Source organism: Convolutriloba macropyga, unplaced genomic scaffold (genome assembly GCF_964194025.1).
Source record: "Convolutriloba macropyga unplaced genomic scaffold, txConMacr16.3 SCAFFOLD_1095, whole genome shotgun sequence".
NCBI classification, from domain to species: Eukaryota; Metazoa; Xenacoelomorpha; order Acoela; family Convolutidae; genus Convolutriloba; species Convolutriloba macropyga.
Window position 1 is genome coordinate 46,818 of NW_027453023.1, and position 14,066 is coordinate 60,883.

Consider the following 14,066-nt stretch of genomic DNA (forward strand, 5'->3'; position numbering starts at 1 on the left):
TGTTTATCTAACTCACCGACATATTTCCTCGGTGATATCAGATCGGAGGCTGTGCTCTAAGGCAAGACACAGCTGCTACTGGTGACTGTTCGGGCCACCAACGGTCCCAAACAGTCCAGAGACAGGGCAATCAGCTCTTTCTACACCTAGGGTAAACCAACCCTACAACGTTTTACGGTATGTCCTTTTACGGGTCAAGGCCGACCGCCCACGTACCAATTAATGTGGTACGTCTGGTCAACACACTTCCTACGACACTTATACGCAACACGCGGCTGTAACATTGTAACACGCGCTGCGCGGACGTACAGGCACTGCGTACGTACATATTACGTACTAGTACGCGTAAGTAAGGGAGAGTAGCCATGCCGGCCTTTTACATCGACTGCAGCTACACTGTAGTGTATACCAGTAGCAGCAGGAGTAGCAGCAGCAGAGGCTCGAACCTAACTATGTATGCAGTATGTACCAGGCTCTTACACTATGTATGTATGTATGTATGTGTGCATCTCTAGAGAGTGTATTCACTCTTCTGTTCCTCCCGCTGTTTCGCCTGAATTCCGTCTATTGTTCGGAAAAATCCGTGCATCTTCTACGAATTCTACGGTATCCGTGCACCCCGGAAATTTGATGAGCAGAAATGGCACGTAATGCATAGAATTAGCACGGATGTCGTGGAATTATATGTATATTACAATTTACATACTAATAATGTACTATTGTGTAGGGTAGGTACTGCCGTACTATCATTATATTATTGGGGGAGGGGCCCAAGGGGGAGGTTGGCAGGGGGAGGGGCCCGAGGGGGAGGTTGGCAGGTTGCCGACTCCGAGGGGTTTCCCCTCGCGCCCTCGCGGCTCGCGGCTCGCGGCTCGCGGCTCGCCTCGCCTCGTCTCGCGCCTCGCCTCGCGCGCCTCGCTAGGGTCTATAAGGGTTTCATAGCGGCCGTCACGGTTACGGGTGCGGCTGCCGATGCGGTTACGGTTGCGGTTGCGGTTCGCGGTTCCGGTGAGATGCGTTTCCCGGAAACAGAGAGAGAGACAGCCTAGCGTTTCCCGGAAATATATAGCTACCAGTACTACCGCACCCTTCCCCCCGCCGGCAGGAACCTGACTGCCGGCCAGTGCCCACCCATGTCATCCTGACTCGGACTATCCCCCCTGACTCGGACTATCGTGTTATTACGGGCTATTCTATGGTTTCTATGGATTCTATGGTTTCCGGAGATATTCCCTGTATATTCCAGGGTTTCCATAAATTCTAGTCGTACTGTACACTATCGAGTCTCCTTAAGTACGTACCCTGACTACCCGGCTCCACATGTAAGGAGCGGTTTTGGGTTGAGGTATTCACAACAAGTAGGTAAGGAGATATCTGGATGTATCCCCCGGATATGTATGGACGATGGGCATCTTTAGCTGCTAACCTACTTATAGATAGTAGGTAGGTAGTAGGTACCCTACCCTACCGTTTTTCAATTGAAACTTGAAAGTTCCGACTTTCAAGCCTGAATTGTAGTTGAAAGTTGATACGTAGGGTATGAGTACGCGTAAGTAAGGGAGAGTAGCCATGCAATCCGGGCTTTCATGTCGACTGCAGCTACTCGTACACAACTGTGAGTGTGTATGCAGTAGGTATGGACCAGGCATCTACTACCCTATTTATACTCCAGGGTAGGTAATAGGTGGTTTTGGAGGCTTCCAATGCCGGTTTCATAAGCTTGTAATTAATCGATTATTAGGATGGAAGAAAGTTGGTAGTCTACCCATCAATGGATAGCTCCTACTGCTTAATTACAAGTACCTACTACCAAAAGGTGATAGGTTCATTACAAGCCAGAATGCAGCCGCAAAGCTGGAAAACAGGGGGGCACAGGTACCGACTCGTACCAATCTCCTACAGTCTACCTACGGTACTTGTATTCGTACTCTCATATATATATAGATATATCGCTATTATCTATCTATCTACATATATAATATATATATTATAGTACAGATATATATTATATATATATATATATGCATTCTGGCATGTAACGAACCTATCACATATAATATATATCTATATATATAATATAATAAGCCTGCTGTACTCGTACTCGTACATTCTGAAGTTCAAACTAAAAAGTAAAAAAAGAAAACGTGTCACCCCCTGCTCGTAGGGGCCGCAAAATATACGAGAGTACGACGGAGGTGGGGTAGGTACCCTACTATACTCGTACCTAGCAGCAGGCGCGAGGCAGCCTCCTGCTGGTACGAGCCTCCTGGTAAGAGTACGAGTAGCAGTATCTCACACAGTACTAGCATGCCTATCCTCGCACAGGTCCACGATCAGCGAGAGGTTACGAGCTCCACCAAGGTACCCTAGGTACCTACCCTACCTGAAAAGAGGGGAGTGCTCCAGGTTGTCTGCCAAAGCAAAGGCTTGGGCCAGGCCGCCACGTTGTCGGCAGCAGTTGGCTGCGCAGACTGCAGGAAAGCTTTTGAGTGGCGAACTTCACAAGCTGCCCAGGGTTATAATGATTGTTCGCAGCATCTTGCCAAGCACGGGCGGTTGCACAGTTGCCTTCTACTGTCACAACGCCCAACACTTGTCAACTCCAATTTGGGGCCGCGCAGCCGTTGATCTCAAGCAGGGGGGATCTGTGGTCAGCCCTGGGCGATACTTGGGAGCACGGCAGCAGTATATTTTTTCGCAAGCCCATGGCGCCCCGACCGGAGACTGTGTGGTCTCCACCCAGTGGCTGGAAGACAACCTCGAGGAAGTCTCTGTACTTGATGTCCGCGGGAAGGTGTGCCCACTCAAATACCTGCCGCTGCTCAGCTGTCAGGGTCGTCCCCATGCCTGCCCTGCCTGTAACTGCATATGGCTCTGTGAAGGCCTGGTGTGGTGTAGGGTGGGGTGGGGTGATTTGGCGTGCGGTGGCCAGGCAGGGGACAAGAGACAATGACCGGAGACGAGCTGACGCATATAGTCTGGCATATAGTCTTGCCGTTACAGTTCAACTAATCAGTGTCAACTTGACATTGTGTTTCATGCACACGCATCGGCGTAACCGCCACCAACAGGTAGAACAAACTGAGGTTGAGGAGGGAGTACAACAATCTACCTACCTGGAACTGTATGATGACTACCTTGCAGGCCATATCCCAGGTGCCTGCTTTGCATCGTGGCTGGCAGACGGCATCGACACCACTTCCCCTGTCCCCGCGCAGCTGACGGCCGACAATGCACTGTTCTCCGCCTGCATGGAGGAGAAGGGTGTGGGGACTGATCGGCCAGTGGTTGTGTATGACATGGGTAACTCCCTGCTGGCTCCGCGCCTGTGGTGGGCGCTGACATATCACGGCCACCCTGAGGTAAGCAGCAAACATACAGACATAAACGTGTGAGCACCCTCTTCCTCGGCCCTGCAAGCCCACCTGCTTGACGTGCGCGCTTTGTTCCTGCCACACAGTCGCTAAACCTTGACCTTCAATTGTTGGGATGGTAATACGAGGGATCTTGACATGACAGGTTTACGTTCTAGACGGAGGATGGGCAAAGTGGGATGCAGAAGGCCGGGAAACATCAATGGCAGAGCCATGCCCTCTCAAGGTCCGCAGTCGCCTCTCACACTGTCTTCTAACCAGGAAGCGCCGACGACCTAAGACACATCTGCAGGACTATATGGGGAAGCAACTCTCTGCCGCTGGGAACCTTGCCTTTACCAGCTCTATCCAATGGAGCATAACTGCTGAATAACCCCCCCCCCCCCCCCCCCCCCTCTCTCCCCCCTGCCCGCGGCGGCTCCCAACATCACAACAACACATACAAACAGGTGTACGCAGAGTTCTCAGGTTTGCAGCAGCCGCAGCTTAGGGCTGATATGCAGGAGATGCGCTTTATGTTGGACGAAGGGCAGGTGGGGCATAACACCCAGACACTACATGTACTGAAGCATTAAAATCGCAACATGGCACTGCCTGCCCCTACTTCCAGGTCTCTCTGAAGGATGGGTGGGTCGCAGTTTGAGGAGGGGAGGGATCCGCCTCGCTGATTCTGCAGCTGTTCTCAGCAACACAAATCGCTACCTCAGGTGTCATCCCAAGAGGTGATCATTATTGATGCACGAGACCAGCCACAGTTTGACGGTACTGTGCGAAGGTCGAAGCATGCTGGGCGCATTCCGGGCGCCATCAGTCTACCCAGAAAGAAGCTCCTCGACCCAGGCACTGGAGTGCACCTGCCAGTAGACCAGCAGAAAGCTGTGCTGGAGGTGCAACCCCCCCCCCCCCCCCCCCCCCTCATCTCTGTGAATTTCCTCTCAATGATCGTGTCTCATGTCTCCTGTGTCTCATGTCTCATGTCTCATGTCACCTGCGTGCAAAGCGCTAGTCATCTTGATCCGCGACGTAGCCGCACCTGCGGTGTTCAGAGTCTCTATCCTGCCTCCCGTCCTGCTTGCCTCTTTCCCTCCCTGGCCTCTCTGCCTGACACTCTGAGTTGTATTGCACTGTATTACATTGTCATTTTGTCACTGCTTGACTGTATTTTGTCTGCCCTCACCTTCCCTTCCCTCCCTGCTTCATGACCAAGCTTGAACCACCACGTGTGCTGGGTCGACTGATCAGTACTCTTGTTGTTTGCGTGTCGTCGCCTGCGGGACCTGACAGGAAGCCGGCATCGATTTGAGCGGCAACAAAAGGATTGTTGCCTATTGCAACGGTGGGGTTGCCTCTACCACAGTCCTTCTTGCGTTGCACCGGCAGGGCTTGACCAATATTGCCAACTACGACGGGAGCTGGAACGAGTGGGGCAATCGCGATGATGTGCCGATAGAATCCTAAGAATGAATGGAGCTGGTGTCGGCATGTAAAGCGCTTCACTTCACCCTGTAGGCTTTGCTGATTTCCGTTTTACCAAGCAGAATTCATGGTCTGCTGCAGCATCACCTACCCAGCCTGGCCCCTTGAACCCTCCACAAAACGCTGGAATGATGTGCCTGTGCGGTGCATTATCATTTGTTGCATGACCTGTGATGCCACCCAATGTGGGAATCGATGTGCTCTGTGTCAGGCCTCACACTCCCTCGAGGAAGGTCCAAGAGGGCGACTCAGAAAGCTCACGGATCGTTGAATTACCAGCTGCATCAAACCGAGGGGCGATCCAGACAGTCGGAAACAGTTGGCAGCTCTTCATTGTCTGATACATACAGCATAGCTACCTTGCAGTGCGGGGACCCCCCGGCTCTGGCGAGGTCTGCATGTTCCCTTTGTGTAAGGATACTCTCTCTCTCTCTCTCTCTCTCTCTCTCTGTACAATGGCTACCTATCCTACTGTACTCAGTTGAAATTGTTGGTTGTTTGATTAAGTTTGATTGATACACGGCATCAGAACGCAGGTTGTATAGTAGCGGGGTGGGGGGTCAGGCAGGGGATAACAAATATAGACCATATGCTAGTATGTTTGGTGAATGGGGATGTTAAACCTATAGCATTTCCTCTAAGAGATACTACAGAAGTAGACCCTGGAGCTTCCTCCTGCCTGGTAGCATAGCGGCTGGTGTACAGTTTTTCGGAACACGGTCGAGCACGCCTGCATGCCACCGCGGCGGCAGGGATTTTTCTACGGATGAGATGAGTGTGTACCTTACAACAGTCAGTGTACGTGTACAACGCTACGAAGCACTAGAGGTATACGGGCCGTCGACAGGGAGTAGGGACCCCGTCAACAGGGATTTTTCTACGGATCGAGATCTGGTCCAACGGGAACTGTATGCAGGATACCGTACAACTTACAAGTGCCTACAGTACACGTTGTTGCCACGTACGTGTACGGTAGCCTGTAAGATACCGTACTTACACCCTACGTAGCACCATTGTCCATTTGGATTTTGGACTTTGGATCCTGGCCGCCGGCTGTACACGTGCATGTAATTTGTCGCGGCGTATCAGACATGCAGTCTGCGACATCGATATCGGCCCTGCATGCAGGCATAGTACGTGCCCTCTACGTGCATATTCGCATACGTACGTAGACATAGGTACGAGTAGGGTACTCGTACCGCCTACTCTCGTACTTACTCCGGTAGCTGTACAGCCCATGTTGCGACGGTACTCGCACGTAAATTTCGCGTAAACACTCGCGCGCTCCTGCTGGCCACAAGCCAACCTAACCTGATTGCCCACAACTGCACAGCGGCGATCACGCACGGGGTGTCCAATTCCACCAGCCCCGTGATTGCTATCACTCTCAGCCTCCAGCTATCAATCTGTCACAGGTGGTGCCGGCGGCGGCGAAATTATAACATAGCGAGCCTCGGCCAGCCCGCTCCAGCCTCCAGGGACCGCTAGCGCTCGCTATGGCGGTGTCCCTGCGCGCTGCGCAACTTGCCCCTGGCCACGTCCTGGGCCAGCCACCGGCTAGAAAGGCAATTGTCGGGAGGAGCAGGTGGCTGGCTAGGCGCTCGAACCGTCGTGGCACATCGGTGACTGCAGTGGCAAACGAGGGCAGGTGTGTTGCAAGTTTGATGCATGCCAGCGGTTGGCGAATGCCCCCTCCACCCTCTCCCTGGCCCCCTCTCAACTCAGGTACTGCTCCCAACCCAGCCCCTCTGCGACACAATTGATTGTTTCCGTGTGTTGTTCCCCACAGAAGTGTCTCTACTTGCACTGGCATCAGCTTCAGTGCCAGCGGGCTGGCCTTCCCGTATCACATCGGAGTTGTGCGTGCCCTGCTGGAGGAGGGGCACATCGACCACAGTACCCCACTTGCAGGCTGTTCAGGTGGGGCGCTAATCAGCGCGCTGGTGGCTTCTGAAGTCGACCCAGACGACATCCTGGCGGGAGCAAAGGAGTTGTACAGGTGAAGACAGTCTCACTGAGAACATGTGGGTTGTACTTGGGGCATTTGCAACTGAGAGGTGCCCCGGCCTCTGCCAGCGCTTGCTCGTTCACTCTCCCGACCCTTCCCCACCCCCACTTCCACCTGCGCTTCATCTGATGGCGCAGCGTTTTGCCTCATTGAGGGACTATGCAGGAGGAGACATAGTGTGGCAAGGAGTCCCCTTCATCTTGAACAAGCTGTTGCCACCTAATGCCTATGAAATGGTCAGTGGGCGGGTCACAGTATTTGTGACGCAGCTGTTTCCATGGCAGGGAGTCGGCGTGAGCGAGTTTCGCTCGAATGAAGATCTCTCCCAGGTAGGACTGCACTTGCGTCAGCTACCCATGCTGGGCACAAGCTATGGCAAGTGTTAGAGTTTGGGTTCCCGCCTCATTTCTGCTGTGTATTTTGCTCCCCGGATGGTATCACAGGCGCTGACTGCTGGATGCTATATGCCGTCGTCCATCCTGAACGAGGGAGTCCTCAACAAGCTGCCATGGGTGGCAGGAATTCCTGCCGCCATAGAGTTCCGTGACAAATGGCATTTAGATGGTGGGCTTGTGGGGTATGTCACGACCCATCTCCTGTGTTCCATGCAGGGCCGTTGCGGAAGCCCACGGCCTCATAGGGCCCAACAGCCCTTGTGCGCACCCTTGACATCACGCGTGCTGCCGTTGCAGATCAAACGTACTGCCAACGATGGAGGAGTGGGAGGCCACCGTGAGTGTATCAGCGTTCCCCACCACCCTACGCAGCTTGGCACAGCTCGAGGCAGGAGCCTGCCCTCCCTCCCCCCCCCCCGGCGGCCCCGCTTCCCCTCCGTTCTTGAAAGCAGAGCATGTTGGCCTGTTGTTCCCCACCCCCAAACACGCCCCCAATGCCATGACCAGATCACCCTGCAGCGACGGTGCAGCACCTGACCGTGAGACCCTTATGACCTTGAGTAGCAAACTGGCCCTGGCCACCCCCCTTCGACCCTATGAACCCCCAAAGTCAGAACCTGCGAGGTCCTTTCGTCACACTCTGTCGTTGAGGCTGTCCAGAAAACTACCTCCCGGTTCAAAGAGAGGGCTTCCATGTCGATCGCTCAGGACAAGGCTACGGGATCGCAACTTGAGGGTGACTGGCAAAGGACCCGAGTTGAATTCTTGAGACACTGTCTCATGGCTCTGTTAACTTTCCTTATGCAGGGCCGGCAGCTTGACATCTATCCAGACATGCTGCCCGATGAGGAGTTCCGGTTCAGTGCTGCCGAGTATCAGGACATTATCTTCAAGCCCAAGGAGGAGGAGGTCCTGCAATGGTTGCATGACACCGGGTATCGGACTGCAAAGCACTGGGCTGCGCAGCCGCAAGATCCGTCCACAGAGGAGGCCGGAGAGAATGCCTGATCGCATTTTTTTGTGCCCAGCATCAACGCACAGCTCGTACGTGCTGTTGATACATTCCCAGCACTCGTCCTCGGGATGCCCCATGAGGTGCGGCGAGGGAAGGGGAGATTGCGTCCATTAGGCGGGAAAACACAATCAGGAAAATGTGTTTCATGTGTGTGAGACGCATGCAGCCAACAGACGAGAGGAGATTTCATGCGCGAGGGCTGTGTTGGCTGCGCGGTGTGGAACATGTGAACGGATGTGAGCGGCAGTCAAGAGCATTTCCTCCATCCCAGGAGCAAGGCTGTAGGGACTCAGGATTCTTCAGGAATTCAGTATTTTTCCCAAGGCATTGAACAGTTGCTATGCGTCTGCATGCCTCCCCGTGGACTCCGCATCATAGCGGAAGCTGCGGGAGGCAGGGCCATTGCATGCGCTGCCCTGCCACATCTCTCCGCATTTATCGAGCCCGTCACATTTGTATAATCTGGTTGCCAATTGCTCCACACCAACCGACTTCTTGGTCGATCCGGGTGTGCATGGCCCTGAACACTACTGGCCCTGACGGGTCAGACGTCCATCTGGGGATACCCAGGAAAGAACTGGACCGGAATTGGGGGAAGGGCTGGTTCTGAACACGGCTGGAAACGGTGGCAGGAGCTGAAGCTATGCACATCTGCATCGGTGGATTTCGACATCCCTCGTTTGCTTTTTTGAGAGGAGGCCTACTGCTTCTTGTAGTAATTGACCACATCTTCAGGAAATAGACCGTTGATCTCGTTGATGCATTCCAAGGCGCGATCGTCCAACTTGGGCACGCTGCTGAGCGACTGCAGGCAGGCAACACGGAACACACACACACACACACACACACACACACACAGAAAAGGGGCTCAGCCTGGGACATGGACAGCAGTCAGCAAAATCCAGCGTAAAAGCTGGATGTCTTCACGCAAAGGCACGTACTTGGAGGTTCTTGAGGGCCCCGCTGGTCACGAAAGAGCGCCGTGCGTTTGTATCACCCGGCAGAATCGACGCAAACTCCGCGAGCACGTGCCTGAGCATGTCAGGGGGCGTGCTGGTCTTCACCAGGGGCTCCAGCTGTGTGTGTGCTTTGCATTCCTTCACCACCGCTTTTGCGGCGGCTTTTATCTTGGTTTTTGTCTCCCCCTCTACGCACATCGAAGCATGCACTATCCAGAGTCAGAAGCGGGCGCGCCACCATGTGCAGGACAGTTCAGCTCATGTGCAATGCGGCAGACAGAGCCGTGGGATACGTGCCTGGTAGGATGTTATACGTCGGCTCCAGAACAACCAGGAGCCCGGCGTCGGCAAGCATTTTCCCTGTCACCTGCCCGTGGTTGGCAATCTGCTCGACCGTCCAGCCGGCTGCCCCCTTCATGCTATTGTCCTGGCTCAGCAGCGCCGTCTTGAGGCTTGTGGCAGCATCAGCATCCAGCAATTGCTTGGCAATGTGAGCTCGCATGCTGGCAATGTGGCCCATTGACAGCAGGGCAGCCAAGCTTTCCGGCCCGACGTTGCTCAGCTCGAGGTTCTTCACCAGGCATGTGCAGCCGCCGTTGGAAGCAACCACCTGCATGCACATCCCAACAACCAGTGGAGCTCATCCTCACCGGCCCCCTCTCTGTCTATGCTGGCTGCATGATGTGTGAGGTGGCAGCAGGGCCTCCCTTCGACAGCCCGGAATTCCTGGTAAGGTAAAACAGGGAGCGTGAGGGGGGCTCAACATGCCTCTGCCAGCTCAGGGGTTCTCCGCGAGACTTCCTGGACAACAGCTGCCGCGCAGCGGCGGGTCGGGGCGTCATCCACATCAGCCAGTGATTGAAGAATCTGTGGCATGACATTCTGCTGTACGACCATTTCTGCGAGCTCTGTGCAGTGCTTGGCGACCTGGCTGAACATCTGCGCCAGCCAGCAACCTGTTCTTCAGCAGGTTGGCAGACAAAAAATTCGCCGGGCCGCCCAAGGCAAGGCCACACATTTCGTAGAGTTTCAGCCAGTGTCTATACCAAGCGGTGAGGAGGAAGGATGGGATTTCCCGCAGATTGATGGGTTCTAGTGGCCCCACCCTCAGGCCAGCAGCCCGCAGCGGTGACTCTGTAGTGCGGGCCTGGAGGATGGAGGCGACGGCGGGCAGCGCATTGCAGCCCACGACACGGCGTGCCAGCGGCTCGTTGTGGTTGGCCACGTTGGCTAGGAGTAGACATACATGCATCTTCATTGACTGCGGCGCCTCGTCCTCGGGCATCCGGAGATGGCTGACGCAAACGTCTATTGTGGGTTCATCGGTTACCTGGTCACCCCCAGGGACGTCAGTGGCAGCATCACTTGTCCCCATGGTCATGTCGTCAGGGTAACCTCAAAGACACGTCCGTCCGCATGAGTCCCAGTGTGGATTCACGCGAGGTAGAGGGACGAGACCACCAACGAGTGCTGCGCTCTGCCAGATGTGAGGGCGACGTACCAAATCAGCAAAGTCGTCACCCTTCTCGACGAGGACGTTGAACGTCTTGACAGCTGTTTCCTTTACCTTCGAGTCCAGGGTCTCCATCTGTCGCCGCACTGGCTCCAGCACCCCGGCATCCACGATTGCCTGGGCGCAGGTGCGGTCATGGCGAGCGACACTCTACCATGGAAGACGTGGAGTCCAACGGTCCAACACAGGACACACCTCAGCCTCAACCCCCCAAAAAGCAACGGCTGATTCGAGTGCCCGCCGCGCATAGTGACAGGCACATGTATGCATGACACTGCTTGTGTGCACACATGGGTCCTCTAAGATTGCCCTACATGCGAAACGTGTCGATGCGGCAGAGCCTAGGAGGAAGGAAGACGCAGGTGTGTGCCGCTGCAGAGAGGGCTGGATCCCATGGGTGAGATGGGATAGTGTTTTGCATGAGGAATCCAGTCAGGAGTAAACAGCGAATTGCAACCCTGCAGAGTCCGGGGGGCATTGATTGCTGTCACCTGTAAAGATATGTTGGCAGCGCATCGGATGTGGCTGTTCTCATGGCTCAGTGACTGCACCATCTCATCGAGGATTCCGCACGCACAGATCTCATGGGACGCCTGAGAGTTCTGGCGGCCAAGCTGCCCAAGGGCGCTCAACGCGTTGATTTGGATCCCCATTATCGGGTCTGTGCCACCATCCCAATCAGGTGAGTAATTGTCTGTCCTTTGCTGTGGGACGATGGATGGAAGCCACACTTGTCTGTGAATGCAGAGCTGCTACTGCAGCCGTGTTATTGGGGCGTCACCTTTCACTAAGGGGCAGGTGAGCAGGGACAGCAGGTCGTGGCTGACGAGGGCTTCCATGGTGGCCCCGTTGTCCTTGGCTTTCAACAGTTCCTGACCGAGACGGTAGAGACATGTTTGTGGACATACTTGTGAGCTTCTAGAGGAGGGGGATATTTCAGTGGTGCACCACAGGCACTCCAGCGTGTCACGTCTTAATTTGGTCATGCCTCACGTGATACGTTGTGACGTGCAGGAGAGCCGTGATATGTGCATGATTGCCAAGGCAGGAGGGAGGAAGTTGAGCGATGAGGACTAGCTAAAGAGGCAGAGCAAGAGGACAGCGAGGAGGGAGAATGATAGGTAGCAGAGACGGAAGGGTCGAAGGCACGAGAGGAACAGCCAGGGGGCAGAAGGGACAGGCCAGCAGGAAGCTGAACTGCGGAACCGGGGTACACCTGCATGTTGCCCACAAACTGAGCCCGCGCCGCCTGGTATGCATTAACCGCTGTTGCAACCTTGTGAGCGGCACCTCCATCCGCAGCTGCTTGACTTAGATTCGCAGGCATGATGACAGATGGGTTTTGGAGCCGCGCCAACTAGGGTATCTGCTGCAGGGGTATTAATCCAGTTCGCTGACTTCCTTCCTGCCGATACGACGGAGAGCTAGGGGCAAGTCGACAGTGCTGCGGCACAGGTGAGCGGCAGTCACGTCAGTGGCATGATTGCGAACAGCTAACAAAGGCGCTCTAGTCAGTGGATCTTAGATGTAGGGATGTGCTCGTGCGGGGCCCCACTATGGCCTTTCGAAAGAGCGGGTTGCAGGAGCGGCATGTCAGGGCCCAGCGTGCGGCCCAACAAAAGCAAACAGGCCGAGAGTTGCCTGCGCCAGCCAGGGGTTGAGTTACGCGTCAAGGTTACCTGGTCAGAATCACCAGCACGGAAATGGCACCGCAGTTGATTTTTTTCTGCTCTGTGTATCCTTTCTTGCGTGTCTCGTTGTTGCATTTGGCGTTTGCCGTACCCAGCTGCTGAACAAACTCAGCTGGGCGCATGTGTCCTAGCTGGTCTGCAGGTGCGGGGCAAAAACCCAGACATGGCCTGTACTAGCTGGAGAGATGGCTAGGTATGTAAGAGTGACTCTAGAGTAGGTATCGAGCAGGGGGTGGGGAAAAAAACGATCGATCGAGCAGGGGACCGCGACTGGACATACCGTATATGTAATATTTGAATGGATCCTGCCGTTTGCTACGAGTAGGGTACTCGTAGGTGACAAGGTAATCACATACGAAAGGAGCAGGCTCACACCTAGGGCGTCCAGTACTCGTAGGTACCTAGCCTTCACAAATGAGCTCTCTACGAGGTCTTAAAAAACTGCAGCGGTAGGTACGGTACCTACCGGCCTACTTGCCCCCCGTGTATAGCGATAGTGTACCAACGCGACCTGCGTGCAAGAGCTGCGCCATAAATAAAGCCAGGGTCTGAACTCTGAAGTCTATAAGCCCCCTGCCTGCGGGGTTCGTGGTTGGTGGCGCGGTTCGTGGTTCTCCCGTGATGTGGGCATGAATTCCGGGCGATATTCGTATTTATGCGGTATACCTTTCGTACTCGTGCCCTACATAAACAAACCCCCATTTTTCCCTGTTTTTTCAAAAAAATTAAAGCTAGCTGCCCGCGCGCGTATCAGATTAGTAGGAGATACTCGTATTCGTACTGGTTTGGCAACAAACGCGAGCTAGATGCTCCGGCACGGCCAGCTATCATGCGGAGAACACAGCATATGACGTATGGCCTGCTAGGTGCCATCTGACCGGTTCGGAGGCTGGCTTTGAGTAGGATGCAGCCACCGCATTCAGAGGCAACCATATCTTCCCAGGCATGGAACCCACGCTCCCCTCCAACAATCACAGGCCGGATTACGTGGGAGGAACTGCTGACCCGCGCTGCGGCTTCCAGACCCAGCCATGGCAGCGAGGCCAGATAGCCATTAAAACATCATGTCACTCCACCCTCCGAAATCTGGTTCGAACAGGCAGTGACACATCACTCTACTCTGCCAGCTGTGGCGTGCTATGCTCCATTTATTCGCCTGCGCCGTCATGATTGCTCGACATCTTGTGGCATCTTGTGACCCACATATTCCCTGCCTACGCCAGAGTGGCACAATGACTCAACTAAAGTTGTATTCTAGGATTAATGCAGTGGCGAGGACTCGAGAGAATGTGTCTGCGAGGGACTGGTGACGTGGGGTTGGGGTTGGGGGTGGTGGTGGTGGTGGTGGTGGTGTGTGTGTGTGTGTGTGTGTGTGTGTGCGTGTGTGTTAGGGGGGGGTTGGGGGGGGGGGGGGGGGGGGGGGGCACGTCTGGTACTCGCACCCCCTTGCGTGGATGCTTGAGTGAGCAGCAACGAAGCTTCGAGTCAGTCATGGCTATCGGCCCTACACCAGCTTGGAGCCGAGCTGGTGGCCGGCCTTCCCCCAGCCTGGGATGCCCCCAATCACTCTCCCAACGCATGGCCTTTCCCCGGGTAGCAACGGAGGCAGCGCAGCGTGGCGGAGGGTGTCCAGCA

The 14,066-nt window shown here is 54.9% G+C and overlaps 1 protein-coding gene across 1 annotated transcript; it reads left to right on the forward strand.

The window, feature by feature from the left end:
* The first annotated feature begins 365 nt into the window (after positions 1–365).
* LOC142357990 (3-mercaptopyruvate sulfurtransferase-like) lies at positions 366–4,832 on the forward strand. Its single transcript, XM_075409469.1, has 7 exons — positions 366–454; positions 2,326–2,794; positions 3,072–3,362; positions 3,520–3,600; positions 3,824–3,907; positions 4,082–4,261; positions 4,659–4,832. Exons 1-7 carry the CDS (start codon positions 366–368, stop codon positions 4,830–4,832), a joined length of 1,368 nt encoding a protein of 455 aa, XP_075265584.1.
* Positions 4,833–14,066: the final 9,234 nt, after the last annotated feature.